Genomic DNA, 20,808 nt, shown 5'->3' on the forward strand with positions numbered 1-20,808 from the left:
TCCAACGCCAGACCCCTTCTGTGAACAGAAACATCTCTGCACACATGGTGGAGGTAATAATTTAAAGCTAGTGTGTCTGTTACTGTGCATCCCGTCCTGTGAGGGATTGAATGGTGTTCAGGAAAATGCACCCCAAGCTGCAAAAGAACCACTAAAAGCCATTCATGTCTTTTTATTTCTATGGCTGATGTCGTCAGCAAGATCCTCCCAAGGATGCTCATGATGGGAAAACAAGGCAGGAGCAAATTCACTAAAATCACCAGAGGACGTTGTCTGAAGCTCATTTTCCACACTGACAATGTGTAGAAGCAAAGCGTCCCCAGCCGACGAACGGCGTCTCAACTCCACGTATGTAAAAGAGCATTTGTGCATGAATTAAATCAGAGAGCACACATGCAAACCCAACAGGGAGCTCAGCACCAGCTCGACATCAGTATTAAGCGGATAGTGAGGCGCCTGGCAGGATGTGATTTGCAAGAGACATCAGATTTCAACTTGTGCATGAGGATTATTTTAATGTAAATGTCATATCCCCAGAGGTATGAAACACCACGAGGTGAAATATAAAACTACCTGAGCCTTTTAAAATGAGAAATAAGAACAATGTGCGACTGAAAAAAAAGGCATCAAAATGAAAACCGCCTGCTTGAGCGGCCTGAACTGTCACCAGAAGACACAACACACATGCTTTAAATCCAGCCGAGCTGATTTATCCGGTACCTTTTAAGGCCGACACAACATGCATCCATCTACATTCAATCCATGCGTTAGTGCTGGCTGAGTCCTCTTTAGACCCGGTTAAAGGGTTAAAGCTCCTGCTAAGAGTCGACTGAAACAGGCTTTGAGCTGCACAGTCACCACATACCAAGAGGTTATCACCTCTCACCTTCACACATCTGCAGTGTGCGCAAACTACATGTGTTCAGCCCCGGCAGTTCAAACAGATCTTCTCTTCAGGCTGCTCTTGTGCAGAGAAACCAACAGGAGATCTGCTGACAGAGCACAGTGGGAAGCATTAAGATGAAGTGTCAATGCTGCTGTAAGATCCTGTGTCAAATCCCCCGTTTGGATCTGAGGGAGCAGGCAGCCAGAGAGGGGATTGGCGGAGGAGTGCAGTGCATATGCAGTTATTCCCACCACTGCTCATGCAGGGGGTCCTCCACTGTAATCCCCTGCCTCTAGAGACTGCGTACGCTGACAGAAATCACCATGCAAACACACACACGCGAGCATGAGCACGCATGTAAGCCGGTGCACAGAAATCACAAATCTATGCTATACTTTATTCATTGTTCTGCTGCTGTGTAACAGAGTCAGTGTGAGTGTTTCCAAAAAACACACTGAGATCTCTCAACCAAAGAGGAGCAGGTTTAAAAAGACAGTCAAACTTCTGTGGACTTAGCACACTGTACTGTTTGTGGCTGGTAGACACAAAGCAACAGACTGAGTACCTCGATCCCTCTCGAGTCCAAAGAAGCTCTGACTTTCACCCACTCTTTCATGTCCTGTAAACATGTTTGATAAGACCAAGCGTGAGAGACGCAGATGAAGTCCCAAGGCGCAGAATCTCCTTGCAAAGTTGTGTTATTTGGGTATGAAACAAGACGAGCAGTGATGAGTGAGGACTTCCCCAGTGGCGGTATCTAAAGCTGAAGTCCGATGTGAGCAGATTGGCTGGCAGAAGAGTGGTGGGTGGGTGGGGGTGGGGGGGCAAGCCAAGAGGAAGAGGTGAGGAAAGGTGAGAGGGAATGCTGAAAGAAGCTCCGGAGGTGTGACTTCTTCAGTGCTTACCCGTGAAAGTGAAGTGTGTGTGTGTGCGTGTGTGTGTGAATGTGCACATGCATACAGGCACCGATGATGAGGGTGTGTGTGTGTGTGTGTGTGTGTGTGTGTGCTGAGCTCAGCTAATGTCATGCTGCCATCTCTAGTGGGGCATCAGAAACCTGCACTGGCCGAGAATCAACTGCAGGTCAGATTGCTGGCGCTCACTCTCTCAGCGAGCTGGCCAAGGTGGCGGGAGTGCAGCCGCTCTGCCTGAATGCCAAGCAGAGCTGGACAGTGGTGGTGGGGGAAGCGTCCAATGAGAAAAGCATGAGCGATGATGAAGACTGGTAGGAAAAAGAGCAGCAACAAGCGTGGATAGGAGGCCGTGTTGCAGTGAGGACTTAACGAACTGAGGGAAATCACGACGTAGACGTGTTTAAGCGCCACATGAAGGACGCAGATGATTCTCAGGTTTTCACCATGCCGCCGTGCACTTTGATAGCGCCCCGGCACTGCCGAGCAAAGTTTCTCACCCTGCCAAGAAGGCGGTGAGGAAGGTGAGAAAAATGAGGTCTGAGCTGGAGACAGGGAGAAGAAGAGGAGAGCGCGAGCGGCGGCGCGGCGTTCAAAAGAGCGGCGCCATCCATATTCAGGCAGAGGGCTCGGGGGCACGGTCGGCACACAGAACGGAGAAGGTCGCCAGAAGACAAGCCGGCATGTGGAAAAATAACAGCCGACATAGCAGCCAGAGCAAACATCTCTCTTCCTGTCTGTCACTCTCCCAGACTTTGATTTCGCACGTTCAATTTCAGCAAAATCCCGACGCGAACCAGCACTCACGACCACCAGCAGGACCGCGCTCACATCCATTTCCCAAACTCTCACGAGCTATTGATGCAAAAGCGCAATTAGCATAGCCATTAGCGGGCCAGACCCCGGTCTATGCCAGCGTGTATTTATCTCAAGGATAACAGAGTTTAAAAATCTATTTTTAAACTTTAATTCGTCCACACACTGATTCCACGTCGGCAGTCAGACGCTCATATAAACGTGATACAAAGAGATGAAAATCTAATCTCTGTTGAAGATTGAGCTCTATGAGCTGGTGTCAGCACAAGCATGTTTATTGACGTTCTCTCTACCAACGTCAATACCATCTGATTATGTAAAGACTGACCAATAGCTTCTGCTCTATTAGCCGCGCTCGCTCACCCACACAGAATGCCTGATCACCTCCATCAGTTACTGAGGGCAACAGACTCTGACAAGCTCACACCCAGAGCCTCAATTAACCGCAACCAGAAAGCAACACTGAATCTCCTGCTTCAAAATACAGAAGCAGCCCACACCAAAACCTGCTGTAACTAGACTCTCCGGCCAACTCACACACACATAAGCTCGCTTAGCCTTTGGCTACAGCACAACAAAACCATTGTCTGTAGGGGAGACTTAACAAGGAGACTATTTGAATACAAAACAGCTTGCGGCAGAGGATGAGAACTTTCCATCTCGCCTCTCCGAGCTGTCAGAGTAGGAGTCTGCAGGGGGGCAGATGTTTTCTCTGGCAAAAGGAGGAGGAAAGGAGGGGAGTGGAGGGTGTCAAGAGACAAGTTACAACCCACCCGGCAGCCTCAGAGGAGAGAGCCGGCACATTAAGCCAGGGAGAGAAATGATGCGGCCAAGCCGAGAGTACGGGAGTACGGCGTGGGGAGGGGGGTGGGCTGCCGCTGCTGCCTGAATCTATCTCCATTAGCAAGCACGGACCATCAGAGGATCCAGACACAGGCTCACACTCTCTAGCGGGGGGCTCAAGGGCTGACTGATGCAGATGTGGTGTTTCATCAGATAATGCCAGGCTTTGCAGTCAAAATGCCATCGCAGCGCAGCCTATCGTCTCCTTCAAGTACTGCGATGCACACGCTCGTCAAGCCGTACGCCCGCCCAGAGTCTGGGCGCAATTAAGCAATGAGTGCGCGGCCGACGCTTTCGCATTAGTGGCACAGAGCGGTTTGTGAGTGAGAGTTTGCCTCATCTGTAAGCGACACCTCAAACAGAGACCTCAGCTCCTCAGCTGTTCAGCTCAGCTCTGAGGATTTCCATCAGCTCGGTTCTGACACGTGCTGTCGATGGCAGCGTTATTCCCCTCTATTCCAACACGCTCTCATCCACTCACTCGTCCGCCGAACCACTCCTGTTTAAAGCGCTCACACTTTAATATGCATTGTATTAAAAATTGTCCCCACAGGGACAAAAGTGCATCAGCAGTGACCTGCCACATAAACAGTCCACAGCCACCCCGTTTTCTTAATTAAGACACTTTGTTTTTATTTGGCCTTTTTTTCCTTGAGGCTTGGATTAAATTGGATTCTAAATGATCCAGAACCGATAGAGCAATCTTTACTGCCATATTCTTAGACAGAGTGCTCACTAAGCTGTCACAAATATGCTGGCAGTTGGGTAATTTTCTCCAGTGACAGGGCGAGCGAAGTGGAGGGCCCAGGTCTTCCCAGGGGGACTGTGGGAAGATTGGAGGGGGCATATGGCAAGAACGGGATGGGGCGTGCACCATAGAGCACGCCATTTATAGCCGAAAGCCCCTTGAGACACAAAAAGAGAGGAGGAGAGGAAAATGAGATCTTCTTCACTTCACTCGGTGCTCCCCACGTTCAGGCTTCTCTGAGGTCGTTTAAGGGAGCGGCGCTCACCAAATGGCCGAGCATTGAAGGCAAACACCTCGACGGCCTGTTTATTACTCATATCGCAGTCAAATCCTCTCCACGATGCAACGCAGCCAGCAGCATACAGTAAAACAGCCACGAGAGAACGCTTTAAGGACAATAACTGCGGGGAGGTTCAGCTTTCACGAGCACGTCGCTGAGAGTTAAGAGGGCGTCTTCCGACATTACAGGGCAGAAGAAGAATTAACGGATGAAAGAGAAAGTGACATCGAGAGCGTGAAAGAGAGGAGAGAGAGGTCCGAGGGAGCAAATGAGGGACTGGAAGCAGGAACTACGAGGGGGTGGAGGTGTCAAGTTCGCACGGGGGAATGTTTCTCAGCAGGAAAAATGATTTCCCTTTTACACAACCTGCACCGCAGGGGGTTGTACACAGTTACACTGCTTACGCCTCAGATTCAAACACACTTCCGCCTCCCCACCTCCTCTCTGCTGCCTCCCACGCCCCATCTTCCCTCCTCTGCGCTTCCTGCGCACTGCGCTGCAGGCTGCTGGCGGAGAGGGAGGCAGCCAGAACGCCTGATAACCAGGAAGCGGTCACATCTGGCCCGCACTAATTCAATTCCACACAAGTTTGCTTTTCCTCCCCATAACATAACCTAATTAAAAAAAAAGCAGGAATTGCAGGCGCATTCATTTCCAATTCATCAACAGGGAGAGAGGCGGACGAGCACTTCTAAAAAGGTTGGGTCTTTTTTAATTAAAATCAAAATTGCCCTACGCTACTTTGAATTATATATTTACTCGAAATGAATCCAACCAGCAGTGATTACAGGAGCCCATATGGCTATCAATACCTCAAATTATTAGACACTCTTGGAGTATTAGACACACTCCCCACCTCTTGTATTTACGCATTCAGGCGCCCTAAAGACACAGGTGTTGCAGGAGTTTTTAATTTTCAACCTATCACACTTTGAGATATCCTCACTTTTCTGCTGAACACAGACTTCTGTGCACTTTGGGCCAAAACAGTTTCTCGCTTATTAACGCCAACTTATTTCCAACGACAAGTTAAGGAAATTAGAGGAGCGGCGGGCGGCTGAAATGAAGACGAGGACGTGCGCGTGCTCGTGGTTAAGGTCGCACTCACCCATGGCTTTGGTCTCTTCTCCTTTGGCACTGAGGATGGAAAACTTAAACTTGGCGCGCACCTCACTCTTTGGGCAGCTGACTAAGAGCAAGTAGAGGGACAGGTAGTCTTTACTCTCCTCATCCAGACCTTTAGGGTTCACACGCAAACACCTGGAGGCAGGAGGAGGAAGAAGCACAGTGATCAGGCAGATAATCTGAAGTGTTGGGGAAGTGTTGTTCACACATAATAACATAGATAGTAGAATAGTATAGATGATTCTGCAATACACACTACTGTATATCTGTATGTGGCATAAATATAAGATGTAAGTGGGAGAGCAGCCTTTTTTATGTTTTTACAAAGCTAGAATCAAAGCTGCCCTCTATTCTGTGCATAATGAAAAGCTTTTAGAGTTTTATAGACAGCTGAGATGAAACACAGCGGACCAAAGAGTCTGAGCCTCTTTAACACAGAAGCATAAATACATAATGTCGATATTTCAATGTCAAACAGCAATAAAGTGGCAAAAGGAGCATTTTGGAGCTCAGGTGTGCAGAGGAAAGGAAGGAGACGCCGCTAACGAAGCAAAGCAGCTGTGTCAGTGTTGCATCACTGAGACCAAAACTGGAGCACAAAATCGATGATGGACCCGCCTCGACCAGCTTCGGACCAGCGATGCCGCTTCCTAACTGACAATCCTGAATTTCAAATGAGAGGAGATATTCCTGAATGTACTGCAGGTGCAACGTTCCAGGCAAACTTTATGTTTACATAGAGTTTCACCGCAGAAGCACAGCTTTGCACGTTGCATGTCTAACATACGCTTTGTTTGTGGCACAGTTTGCTTTCAAAGGGCCAAAAACTGCAGTTCCTCAAACAGCCACTTGAGGCAGGCTCCAAAAGCACGTCAGTTTCAAAATGAAAAAGCACAACTTTACATCAGAAATAAACATGTTTACAGTTTGATCCACTCTAAAGCCAATTTCCCAGTGCTGTGGGAGGTGATTTATAAATAATATTAAGGCTTAAAGTCATGAAAAATAAGGGCATGAGCACACAGAGTGGCAGCTAGCCGCTAAGTTTCAACAGCCAGGCTTCATTCAGCTCCACCTCTTTTCCCATTTTGGGATAAGCCGTCAGTTTGGCGGGGCTTCACGATGGCTCATCACTGCCTATTCTTGTCGTAGAGTTTCAGACCTGTGACGTGACACACGATACTTTGGACATACGGTCTTAACATGCACATCTGGGAGGCTGTAATCTGCAAACACTTCATGAAACACAGCGGCAATCTTTACATGCTGGAGCTCCCCCAACTCAACACTGACAACAAAAATCAATATCTATACATATATTCTGTAATGTATTATTCATTTGGTGGGTAATTGCCCAATAACTCCAACACTTGGCTACTCAAATGACCCCTATTAAAAAAACTATTGGAAGATAAAAGAAGAAAACCAGCAGTGACTGAATTGAGTCCTCGTGCAGCATTTACGCTGCAGAACGTCCAATCAAAGTCGTTTTTTCCCGTATTTCACACAACCCGCTCGAAATCATGACATGTTTGCATTAATTACAGCCTAAAACAAACAGCATAAATCTTTTCATTACTGTTACTGTGGCCTTCTGCTGTAATGCCTGATGGTGCGGGGCTGACCCGCGGTTCACTTTGGATCTTATTTCTCTAACAAGCACCTGTGAGAGCATCGGAGAAACAAGCAATAACGCTACTGACAGTGAGGTACGATGCAGAGGGCTCGCAGAGAAGAGCCTGAAGTCTTCACCCAGATTATATGAAAGAGCTGGTCGGCAGTGCTGGTTAGGCACTTACAGTGGACTAATGGCATCATGTCCAAAAACAACTCAGATCGATGCAGTATTTGAGGAACAGAGAAATTCTCTTAAACTGCTGATCTCCATTCGTTTCAAACTGAAGCAGGTTGTTAAGTCCCACATCCACTTCTGAGTGTTATTTTACTAAAAACTCTTCACTTTCATGTTTGTGTATGAGACACAGAATCCGTTTTCCTGCTCTCTGGAAGCGCCATTTTATTTCAACACTATTCAATATCCTCATCCGTATCCCAGGTCTTTCAGTAGACCTTGAGTTTAGCCAACAGCATACCAAATAAAATCAGGATAGCTGCGTATGCGGGGGCAGAAGTTGTACTGCTTCTACTAAATCTGTGCTTTAACAACTGGCTGAAGCCTCCTTTCCAGTGCGCTGGAATAATAATTTAATGGGAGGTTGAGCCGTGTGGCAGCAGACCCTCAGGTAGGCTTTTTCTAAAAACCTTACAGAGGGCCTGCTGTCAGCAAAGCCTTTGTTTCTCATGCAGAATACGTCAAACATCTCTGCCCAGTTAACTAACTATACAGACGTTTCCCCGCTGTTATGCTTCAGTGTATGTTAAGCACATGTGCATTACTGATCACGGCTTTCTCTCTCACTCTGAGGCCACGACAATGTGAGAAAGTGAAGGCTAGATTCACATATGAAAAGGTGCTGAACACATAAGCAAATATCAGTACAGACCAGATGAAGGCACACGAGATACCAGTGGGTTTAAGATCCTGAAAAAAACGTTCTACTAGTGCTGTGCGACATTACGATATATGTCGTAGTGCGACAGAAAAATGTCTACCGTATGATATAATCCTCTATTGTATATATCGTAATTTTAACGTGTGGGCTGTGGTTAGCTCGGCTAATGTAACTGCAGCAACGCTACTGCTTTGCGGTAGCCGTTTACGTCACCTGCAAGAACTCCGTTACGGCACTGCTAACGTTTTCAGCCACGCGTGCGAGAGCCAGCGGGAGCATGGACATAAACAACATAGCAGAGATGGATAGCACAGTGGACGCTGAACCAACAGAACCCAAAGAGGAATTGGTGCCGAAAAGAGGGAACAGGAACTCCATTGTTTGGCATTGGTTTGGAAAAGGCAGACACCGACCAAAAAAGGGTAATCTGCAAAACATGCCGCCAACAAGTCGTCACTAGCGACTCGAACACGTCTAATCTTTTCTATCACTTAAAGACACGGCATGAAGAACAGAACAGTTGTCTAGTAACAAAACAAAAAGTAGAAGCAAAAAGAGGGACTCTGGCACTAAAAAGATTTTTTAATGTTTTTTTAATTGTCTTGTCCGTTTATATATAAAATATGTGTTTTAGAAATAAAAGTTACAGTTAAGATCAGAGGAATTATATATATATAATTTTAAGTAAAAGTACTATATCGGGATAATTATCGTTATCAGGATAGAAATTTTTGTCCATATCGCACAGCACTATGTTCTACCTCTCAAAGATGCAACAAGTGAATAATCATTGAGAGAGGAGAGAAATGTCCATTTTGGGCGTCTGAGAGCTCCAACGACCAGCTTTCACCAACCATTTGAGTTTGTCGTTGGCTCCTGAGGAGAAAGCGGAGCTTTTGATGACCTCCCCCATCTCCTCACGACAGAAGCTGAAGTTGTTGATGGTCCACATGTAGGAGAACTTCACCACTTTGATCTGCACAGAAAGCACACAGGAAGGGCTGAAACCACATCTCTTTATTTATATATTTATCTACTCTGTGCGGGTAAGTGGTGTTTGGTCAGCCTGGACTTCAAAACCGCACATCAAAACTGCCTTTCATCTTAATAAACACTGACAACAAACGGAGGGAAAGAAGAAAGGATATTGTACAAGTGGCAACAGAAAAAACAGAACAATTTTGCAAAGACAGAGAGGAGATGAGAAAACAGACATCATCAGTCATATACTTTATCTGGCTTGGCTCTTAACAGGAAAGCGACGTCTGAACTGGCAAAGCCTCGGCTGCAATGACTGAAACTGACTCGATTTCACAGCACATGTAACCTTTAAACAAAGAAAATCATACCAGCTTTTTGTGGGAAGCAAATTAGGAAAACCGAGTTAGTGGAAAAATCCAGACACCATTCATCCCATTGGAGCGCTGAGCAAAGTGAACTCACTGTCAGATGCGACTCCCACGTCCACGAAGCGAAAGTGGACGCCAAAAAGCCTGATTTAAAAATACAAACTCCATAATGCAGTTAGCTCCTTTTAACATTATGCAAAAACTAATTAGTTATGTCTTCCACGCAGCAACATGTTCCAGCCTCACGCTGAGGAAAACAAAGAACACATCCTCCTGTTGAAAATCGCTTTCAGACACACTGTGAGGCAGATAGCATGACTTAGCTTTGCACTCTGCCTCGTCGTTGAACTCATGATAGCCGCTTTAAAAAAGCATCGACATCAATGCAGCAGAGCCGCAGATATCTTCTTTTTCATTCCACGCGTTTGTCACACATTACCCACAATGCAACCCCACGACTGACAGCTCAGTTGGAGATTCAGGTGTGTTAGCGGCTAATGTACCCTTGAGCTGCTAGCCTCAAGCGAAGGTGAGAAGCAGGATAAAGAGGTCCGGTCGGCTTGTTTCTTTCTAACTCCACACCTTCAGACGCTTTTCATCTCAAACTTGTATTCTTCGGACACAGCCGGTGCTGACATCACTTTCACACAGCTCCCTCTGGGGCCACAGAGGGCTTTGTGAGACCAGTTCTTCCACATATGTCGCCGTGAACAGACTTTGATGTGTAAACCAGCAGAGTTCTGCTTTATTTCCCAACAAAGAGAGTATCAGGTCTTGTACTCACCAGTAATGAAAGACACGAACACAGAACATGCACACACACGCCATGCTTGGTGAAATTCTTCCACTTTTGACCCATCCCGGTTGTCCTTCCTCCGCGGCAGACAAGGAGCGGTGGGCTGCCAGCCGACCGGCACCCGGTGGTGATTGGTCAGGTGGTGATCTTCACGCATGTTTTTAGTGGGGGTTATTTAAGGAGGAAACCCTGGGTGAGCACAGGGAGAACATGCAAACTTCACACAGAAAGGCCTTTTTCCTCGAGCAGGCACTGAAGGCATGGTGGAGGACACGTCACCAGCGCCCACAGCAGGATTCGAACTGGGACCTTCTAGCTGTGAGGCAACAGTATTACCACTTGTTCCACCGTGCCACCAACGTAGCAATTGTGTGCTTGATCAACAACAAAACAAGCAATTTGTGGATGTGAAATTGAAATCGCGTGAAGTCTTGCCCTCAAGGCAACACACACACACACACACACACACACACACACACACACACACACACACACACACACACACACACACACGTTCCTCCTCACCTGAGTGTAACACCAGCTCTCAGCCACGGGGCCGCTGGACATGTCCGCCGGGGGAGGGGGGCTTTGGACTCTGGACATCGCCAGCCTTGATGCAGAGAGGACCTGAACGTCCAGGTGTGGGGCGAGGCAGTGTGGGGGTGTGGGGTCGGAGAGGGAAGGGCCAATAATCAGTCAAGCCGGCCGCCTCTTAAGCAGCAGCTGCTGCACGTGGAGCTGCAGTTTGCATCCAGTACAACAGGACGTCCAGTCTCCAAAATAGCTGCGGGCACCCTGCAGGGACACAGAAACCCGGCCATTAAAATAACTCTGACGTTAAAGCGGTGAAGCACTATGAAAAGCTGTGACCTTGCATGAGTGTGTCTGAGCGCGTCACGCAATCCCTAATTGAAAGGTTCGTCTAATTGAGTGTCATTTCCTAGTCGGCAGACGGTAAAGACTCTGACTTCATTTGTTTTAAAGGAGGCTTCAGCATTCAAAGCACAGCAGCAGCGGGCCGTGCTTCACTGGGGGAAGCCTTCCTTTGTCTGCGCGTGGGTTCGTCTTTGTTTTACTCTGAGAGCAGCAAAGCGCCGTGCCAGCCATCCGACTCCAGCCAGGCTGCACCCATCCACCGCGTCTATGTGAAGTGCAAGACTAAAGACTTTCATCTCAAGCTGCCAGCTCCCACAAACACACACACACACAAGGTCACAGCGTACTTTTGAAAAGCCAGCGCTGACTAAGAAAGGTCAAAGCTGTATTTTATACAAAGCTGCATCCAGGGTTTGTTTTTTTATTATTCTGAAATGCTGCGGTGGAGATTTACGCTGCAATTACCTCTCACTTTCTATCCGTGGCAAAGGGAAACTTCCTCATTATTTTTGTCTAATTTCTGGTCCTTTGCTACACTACAAGTCTCGTGGGAGTGAAAATCTTGTTGAAAAAACTCAAAAGGAGCGTGACTGTTTGGTGTCAGAGCTTCATCTCTCTGCTGCCTAAACCTCTCGTTTCCGCCGCTTCTCAACTTCTCCTCCACAGAATTCATGCCTAAGCCGTGGCGAGGTCTCGGGACCTGGCTTTTCTCACTCAACCTGCACGTCCCCGCCGATCTCCTGCCAAAGAAACCCTTTCACTGCGCTGCTTAATTAGTGGCTGATTGAAAGAGAAGTTCAGGACCTGAGAAAACTTGCCAGAAACTGAGTATCAGACCGAGAACGCAGAGCGAGAAACGAGAGTCCGGGCGAAAAGTGAGAGAGACCTGCGAGTGGATTGGAGACAGGAGAGGCGACCTCGACGGCTCCAGACCCAGGCACGGCTTAATTAATGTTTAGAGATAACGCAGAGATGTGATCTTCCTCAATCCACTGCCCCCCTTTTCTTCTTTTGTGCTATTTGTATCTGATGAAAAACACTGGTGGCATTTTCGCTCTGTAAAACAATAAAATATTAATCACAAAAGTTGGGAGAACAAGGCTGCACTGATTTGCAATTTAAATTACCTGAGACTTCCTGGCAATTAATTATAGTACATATGAGTGAGTGAGGACTTTCCACACACGTGTTTCTGTGTTCCTTACCAAGCCGTTTTCCTGCCGCTATCCTGTCCCTTACAGAGCGCCATGAATGCCAAGTAATCACAGGGAATCAATTTAAGAAAACATGACAACACTGGCAGCACAGCTAACAGCCTCGCAGCTTTCTAAACACACCCAGATGACACTTAACCAGAATAAAGCTAAGGATGTTTTTTTTTCTTCAGCCTTTTCATGACAAACATCAAGAGCCGAGCGGCAGGAGGAAAGCAGCAATAACGACTCAGCGATGGAGGAGATGTGTGCTAATCATAGGACTCCCTCAGAAGAAATGTCTGCAGACAGTTCATTTGTCATGGGAATCAGATGATGATAGGGCGAACGGGAAGAATGACTAATAGGTGATAATACACACGGCACGGGGAAAATAAATAATGTCACATTACAGTGCATACCGGGCACAAAGACTGCGCTCCTCCAAAGGCAATTAAAAGACAAAGTAAGGAGGTAATGGAGGTCCCGTGCTTCAGATAAGGGACTGTTTGCTGCTGCTGCTACGTGGGCTCCATCAGCACCTCGTAGGCTGGATAAAAAGCAGTGAAATAAGGACAAGGGTAAGGGCGCTTCGACAGAGCGACAGAGAAAAGGAGCAAACTAGTTCAGATTGTGCACAGTATCCGTGTTAATCTCCACAAATGCTGCCAACTGAAGAACCAGACAAAAGCTTATCGTGCTGCAGACACACATACAAAGGCCCTGCAGTGAAAACGACACTGCGAAGCCCATAATGTTCACGTCTTGTTGGGATTCAGCACCACCATTTCTGAGGGCTGTTGCTGTATTCAGTCTACACAACAACTGAACGTCGTGAGCTTCACAAAGATTTCTGCGATGCCGTGCTCAGATCATGAAAAATAATAAAAAATTAGATGCTACATGCAGTAAGCCAAAAGCTTTGCTAAAAAGAAATGTCTTAAGACCTTTTTTAAAACAGTCAGTGGGTTGTGGTGCCCTCAAGGTGTCAGGGAGGCCCTATCTCCCATGGTCTTGAGTCTGGTTCTGGGTATGTGGAGGAGGTTTGAGTGACTAGAGCGGAGGGAGCATGTTGTGTTTTGTGGGTTGATAAGTTCTTTGAGGTGGGGGGGTGGAGGGGCAAGTCCATGGATGCATTGGCATGTGAGGAGGGGAGCTTCAAAGGTGTGCTGGAAGTCCATTTTTACACCAAGATTTGTGACTATTTATGAAAGGGGGATGTCGGATCCAGAACAGGTGATGCTGGTTATGGATGAAGATTTGGTCTGGTGAGGGGTGCCAACCAGAATGGCTTCGGTTTTGGAACTGCTGAGTTGGAGGAAGCTGTGCTCCATCCATACCTTTATCTCCTCCAGACAGGTGGTGAGTTTCGATGGGGATGACTGTGAAGGTGGGGTTGCAGCTGTGGCATTTACATAGAGCTGTGTGTCATCGGCATAGCAGTGGAATGAAATGTTGTGACGGCTGATGATTTGTCCAAGGGGAGTGAGGTAGAGGATGAAGAGGATGGGGCCAAGGACTGACCCCTGGGGGACACCGCATAAACAGCAATTAAATTATAATTTTTCAATTAATTCTATTCTAGAAACATCTGGTCGGCCAAATCAAACCTCACAGCGGGCCAACTTTGACCCCCGAGCCCTGCTTTGGGCAGCTCTGGTCTAAACAGTCAAAAACACAGATTTTATTATGACATGAAAGAGAGAAAAGCAGCAAATCATTAAACTTCAGAAGCTGGAAAATCAGAATTTTCTGCTTGGAAAATGACTTAAATGATTAGTCGACTATCAAAATTGTCTCGTTTTCTGGTGATTGATTAATCAACTAATCCTTTCAGCCCTAATATGCAAAACAGAGAAATAACATTAAGAGGAACACAATCTTATCTTTCATAAAACACAGTTACTCTGATGAAGTTTCCTTGTGCTGAGGGTCTCGCTCACAGCTGCTTCGGCTGAACTGAAACCCAGAAACACATCTGTATGACGGTGTGTGTCTGTGTGTGGTCTGTTTACAAGTCTGTGAGCGAGCAGGGAGGGAGGGAGGGAGGATGGGCCACCTCCACCCCACATCCTCGCTCCACGCCTGCTTTGAGAGAGGGGAGCCAGATGAGGAGAGTGAGACCTGGAGCCCATTTATATTCATTACAGAGAGACAGTCTGCTCTCACTCTGCCAGTCCAGCCTCCATCTCTCTGTCACACAGCCCAACACGCCAGGGAGGAGAGTCTGACAAACCAACAGACAGACAGATTCAACTTCCTCTGTATAAACAAGAGCTAAGCGAGGTGATGCCGCATCCGCCTCGCCCATCAGCCTGAGAGCCGCCAGCTGCCCAGATACTGACCGGACCGTCGCGGCCGCCCTCCACGGCGAGTCCATACATCAAACTCAGCACATGGCGTAATAATGCTGCGATATTAACTCCCGTCTGTAAATTTTACACGTTGATAATTTATATTTCTGCGCATATGTTACCTCCATCTGCAAATCTGATAATGTGAACAGCTTACAATGCATATTTACACTCGAGGACACACTTCCGTTCATTTGTTTTTCCATCTGTGCTCGTGACAATCAGGATAGCTGCCGATGTGCGTGTCGCCTGCACAGCCACCTCAACCTGCGAGACGGCCTCTGAGGGCGACGGGCGACGCCTTTTTAAGCAGCTTGTTGAGCTGGTGAACTCCTCTTCCCCTTATCTTAATGATTCTACTTATCTTAAGTGATGTAAAGTTGACACTGTAAGTGAGGTTGAATCTTAAAAGACCAAACGTCCACAGATAAGGGACCTGTAGCCACTTTTAGCGTAACCTCAGCTGCAGTATATTAACATGAATGTTAACTACTGGATGTTAATATGCTGATGTTTAGCATTTAGCATGTTAGCATGTTAGTATGTGTCTAAATATTATGCTGACATGTCAAAGCAGAAGAAACAGCATGAATAATAAGATAAAGTGTGGCTGGTTGGTTTCAGACTCCTGAGCATGCTGGTTACACTTTTATGGCTTAAAATCGCTCTTCTGAAAACTGCTGAGTCATCATTTTTGTCGAGATGTTTCACTCAAACTTGCTCGAACAGACATTAGCACCGAGCCGTTGAACAAGTGCGACTTAAGCTCGCCATTTCGTTCACATTACGAGCACCAGGATGAACAAGGAGGACAACTCTTTCCTACTTCAGCATAAAACTGAGAGACTAATGAAACTGAAAGCAAATTCAAATTACAATTATAATATTTTTACAGATTAATATTTCTGAACAGTGCTGGTAAGCAGAGTTTTTGGGCGTCCAGCAGCCTGTTGGTTAAGACGCACAGTATAACACAACACTGATCCCAGTTCAGTTCCCCTCCTCCCTCCAGGGCAAATGCAGGCACTGGTTGGTCCTGAAAAGTTAATTCATATTAAATTAAACTTTGTTGATGCCATTATTCATTCTAGAGGCACATCACCTTTCTCCCGTTAAGATGCACACACGCTAAAGCTGCTGCTGGTGATGATGATAAGCTCTATATATGCAGCATATCGATGCATTTTAATCAGAAATACTTAAGTTTATCCCAAAAATCCTTCAGTGTGGCCATATGGCAGGGACTTCAGGCGACCGGGCCTGCTGTGAAATAGGAGGTGAAGAGTGACAGAAGAGAGAGACGGAAAGCCTTCTGGAGTTCATTACAGCTATTGCTGAGATGCTCAGAAAGAGAAAATAAATGTATTATAAAAGAGAAAAAACAAAAACACATACATGGGAGCACACGCACACACACACACACACACACACACACACACAGAGTCTCCCTCTAAATTCCCTTCAACTTGCAAAATGAAAGGGAAACATCAAATACACAGAACCACCCACCAGCCTCTCCCTCCGGGCACCGCTTCCCGCTGGGAGGGGAAGAAAATGGGTGGCGCGGTGCTGGGACACCACCACCAGGTGGACAGGGGGTGGAGCTGTGTGATTTTGCTGCTGCAGAAAAGGCTGCGATCGCAGCAGGGATCCCGAAGTGTTTGGAGGGTCACCTTGTGCGACAATAGGCGGCGAGCAGAGCGGCGAGGTGCAGAGACAGGCTGCAGAGCTCGGAGGGGCGGACTACAAAGACTGAAAACATGCCAAAAAGCCGAGGCTAACTGACAAAGTGCTGCAGCTCTGAGCGTATGCATGACGCATTTCTGAGCGTAAATCAAATGCCACATGCTAGCTCACTTTTCCGCAGCCCGTGCTTTTTTAACAACCCCCGCCTCCGCCGTCCCTCCAGCCCGGGTGAGAGATCTGACAGAGGGTTAATGAAGCCTGTTCATTTTAAGGTCAGATTCCATTAAAAGTGGAGGAAAGCGTGCAGGGAGGATGTGCCGGTGCATCTGGGGGATCAGCAAGACTGATCAAGTGAAGTAGCTGACTCCCATTTGGAAAAATCCAACGCAGCTGGCTGGAGGAGCACTTCCTGTCAGATAAGCACACACACACAGGGATCGTATGACGGAAGCGATTCCAAGTCTGCGTTACGAGGGATTTTGGCAGCAGACAAGCAGACCGCCACGAGAGAGGAAAGCAGCGCCGAGGTGCCTCTGACATAATTGGCAAGAAAATGTGAACTGTGCTCGGCAGGTGAGGCTGCTAAGCAAAAAAGGCAGCGAGTTTCCTCTCAGGTGTGTGTGTGTGAACAGGGCTGGAGCATGTATGAAAACATATCTGCTGTAAAACTCTGTCTGTCAGCGCTGCCCGAGGCCCTGCTGATAGCCCTGACACTCACTCAGAGAGAGAAAAAGAGGGTGAAAACAGGGATAAGAGGCGAACGGGAACAGAGGGCACACATGCATGACAGGGCCGAGGGCCAGCTCGGCGGCCGGCCGGGGAGACGCTGGAGTGTGTCGGATCCAGGGCCGCGGGAGGTGTGATGGATTAAGAGGCGCCGGCGAAAACACGGAACCGTGGAGCGAACCAACATCACCATCCCTCTCCATATCACTGACGCCCCCCGCCCCCCCGTCTCCTTATTCCTCCCCCTTTTAAACCTTTTTTCACCTTAAATCCCCATTTACTCTGCCTCTCTCAAAACCAGTCAGGACTGCTATGAAACCAGTCAGTCGAGCCAGTGGCACACGTGCTCCTCACGGCTTCAGTCCGTTTTGATCACGTCCGACTTTGGAAGATGTAAAATCGAGGAAGGTGCTAATTTGTGCTGCTAAGATAACAAAAACACCAGGAGAAGTCTCACATCAGGAAAGTGAGACAAATTAATAACGATAATATCCCAGCTACACTGGGAACACCCATCACCACTATGAATGATAATACCAATTAACTTAATTTTGATGTCACCTTTAGAGATAAGTGGTCTTTACTTTGATTTTTTTGGACTACATAACAAGAGATCACCTCTCAGTGCTTTGACATGAGACTGACAGCAGCCCTCAAAAGCCTAAATTCACTCATTCATTCAACCTTTTTTCCAGAGATCATCGAGGGGTTTGCAATGACATCGAGTCAATTACAAAAACAAAAAAAATTTAAAACAGAGACATGCCAACAGAGAAAAGCAATACCATTATAAAAATCATTTAAAAAAGCCATTACGACTTTCCCATTAAGGAAAATCGAGATAATTAAGACGTGGAATAAAATACAGTTATGTTGAAAGCCCCAAACGTTTGAGATTAGGATGAATAATTTGAGAGAATAAAATGAAAGAAGCTACTGAAGCGAGTACAGTCATGCCAGAAAACAAGCATGGGGCTACACCTAGGGATGGACCGATCTGATACTGGTGTCGGTATCGGTCCCGATATTGAAGAAAATTCTAGATAGGGTATCGGTGACAATGGACCCGATACATAGGGGCCGATCTGTTCAGTCTAACTGTGAGCGATGCCGTTGCAGGTGGGAGGCAGATTGTTGCACACTTTATATTCCTTTTATATTCCTAATTGCACTAACTGAACCAGTTACACTTCTTGTATTTTTTTTTTTTACATGTCGTTTGACCAAGCTAGAGAAGCTACCAGACTGTTGTACTGGTGCACAGGAAAGAAATGTTTAAGTCAAGTCTGATGCACAAAAGAATGATCCCAGTCTTTTCCACACAATGAGACGTACCATTTGTTAGGTAATTCAGCGCTGTTTTTCTGGATCGGTATCGGCTGATTACTAAACCTTAGATATCGGTATCGGTATCGGAGGTGAAAAAAGAGGATCGTGCATCCCTAGCTACACCTTTTATAAACATGGTCAACAAGCCTCCGCCTTCATCGCTGCATCATCACTGACATCATCAAGGCTCCACGGCGGCTAAAAGCAGTCTGAGCCGAAAGTAACGCCAAGCCTGAGAAAGAGAGAGAAGAGGAGAGCGCTTGGCCTCTGCCCTCATCCTTTCCTCTCTCTCTCTCTCTCCAGCTCTCCATCCTTTCTGATCTTCACCAAATCTCTGCTCTGCTGTGGCGTTGTCGTCCAGCTGCTGTGTGACTCAGTAAAAGGTCCGATCCTAAATGTGAACGCAAACAAAGCACAAAGTCACGTCCATTCACCTGAACGACAGTCAAAATGTTGAATTCTCATATTTTTGAGTGAATGTCTGACGAATATGGTCCGATGTACTTCATTACACACAAATACCTTTAAATCACATTACACATGCAAACCTGTCCAAATATTTAGCACGCTCAGCTCGAAACATATGACACACAATCCTCTAAAAGTGCTGCACAGCTGCTGGACGACATACAGCGGTAACATTTCTGCACGTGCTTTACGAGCACAACGCTCGGAGACGGCCGCATGTGCGCATGAACACGCCCCCCTCCTGCGAAGGATCCAGCTAAGTCGCACATCTAAAGCCCTCCAGTCTGCGCTCCTGCAATTTGTGCTTCCACACCACACCAATGTGATCAATTAGCCCTGTGCGCTCACAGCACAACACTTCTGTGACAAGACGCTTCTACACGAGCACAGACACACACACGCAACAGAGCGCGCCAAATCCACTGTGAACATTTGAGACTTGAAAAACTAAAAATTACATACTCTGAGGCACACATCAAACCACATTGGGCCCGTGTAGCCAAGATAACAACAGAAAAGTGCTTTCTAAATGACAAAATGATCCTGGCTGCAGTCCGCGGCTCTCTGTCTTCCTCTCCAGCACCCAGTGAAACACAGCTAAGTCTGTCTAACCATCCAAATAAAAATACTCTGACAACACACGTCTTCACGTCTGTGAACAAAGCTGATGGAGGACAATGTCCGCGCGGCGTTTGCGCGCGCTCGCGGAGGTAACGCGCCTTCATCCACTCTGCTGCTGGATGTGCTCTTACACATTAGCCTGCCTGTTTATTTTCCGCCCTGCAGAGGCTCTCCACGTGAAGCTTCATTGTCGCGAACAGAGCCGGGCCTGAATCAAAAGGGAGGAGTGAGTGAAGCGAAGGCGAGGGAGCTGCTTTGTTACTGCACTCAGTGCAATGATGCCGTTAATAATTAAAATGCAAATAGAACGACAGGGAGTCTCTCCTCACCTTGTTTTCACTTCACTCCAGCGTTCCCGGGGGAGGCCCGTCGCGGCCCGGGATCAATGCATCTACGCCAGTGAATCAATGTTCATATGAAGCACGGGAATCAATGCCAGATTGAGGCTATAGAAAATCTGAGCGTGTACAAGTGACTGCTCAGCTGAGAGAAAACCTGAGATGCACGGACAGACACGCGCAGCCTGTGGCCATGAAACATTTTTCTGCTTTGCTATGATGATGTGTGGGGGGATCTTTGAAAGCTCACATCCCTAAACTGAAGGCTAAAAGCAATTATTTCAGCAACAAGAAAACACGGGCCTGGCTGACGCATCCGCCATCGGCCCGTCTCTGTTTTGACTATAGCTTATCACGATAGGTGGCTCAAACATCCCCTAAGCTTCAATTTCAACAAACAACAAAGACAAACGGCGTGGAATGAATCATTTGGGGGAGTTTTATTTCAAAAGTGTGCCTGACAGAGAAAACAGGGGGGAAGTGGAGAGGAGGCCTTTTTTAGAGGTTGTCCTTCAGCGTGACTTTGTCATGTAACACATTTCCAGCTCAATTATCTGCATCCAGTGGATTTCAAACACATTTAGCGAGGACCAGAGAGCTTGGTAATTAGCAGGAGCCCCGGCTCATAAGGGGGGCCAAAAACAAAGCCTGTCTTTAGCTCTATCTTTATCCCCTGCGCTTGTCTAATCTCTTCTGATCCTTCTCTTTTCACACTGGGTGCTGGACATCATGTATGCGCTCAGTCAATACCTTCATATGCCAACAGGTTGTCAGCTTTTATAGACCAAAGCGTGATGCGAAAGGAGATCGGTAAGAATAGCCCTGGAAGATAAGTGAACCTGAAGGGGGGTTGTTAATGAGGATGCCGCATGCCACATCATTTATTTAGATATCAGTTATCTCTGAGAGACTGTGCAGAAAGCGGCAAGAAAGAAATCCCAGCAGGCACA

General features: G+C 47.1%; 1 protein-coding gene across 2 annotated transcripts in view; it reads right to left on the minus strand.

Moving 5' to 3' along the window:
* spop (speckle type BTB/POZ protein) overlaps nt 1–20,808 on the minus strand; it is a 93,806-nt gene that overhangs the window by 45,866 nt on the left and 27,132 nt on the right. For both annotated transcript variants that reach the window (XM_070981151.1, XM_070981150.1), the window contains exons 3-5: nt 10,793–11,062; nt 8,977–9,098; nt 5,593–5,744 (exon numbers count right to left, since the gene is read on the minus strand). In XM_070981151.1, coding sequence (XP_070837252.1) covers nt 5,593–5,744; nt 8,977–9,098; nt 10,793–10,870 — 352 coding nt within the window. In that variant the 5' untranslated portion in view covers nt 10,871–11,062. The remainder of the gene's footprint in view (nt 1–5,592; nt 5,745–8,976; nt 9,099–10,792; nt 11,063–20,808) is intronic.

This window comes from Chaetodon trifascialis, chromosome 15 (genome assembly GCF_039877785.1).
Source record: "Chaetodon trifascialis isolate fChaTrf1 chromosome 15, fChaTrf1.hap1, whole genome shotgun sequence".
Lineage (NCBI taxonomy): Eukaryota > Metazoa > Chordata > Actinopteri > Chaetodontiformes > Chaetodontidae > Chaetodon > Chaetodon trifascialis.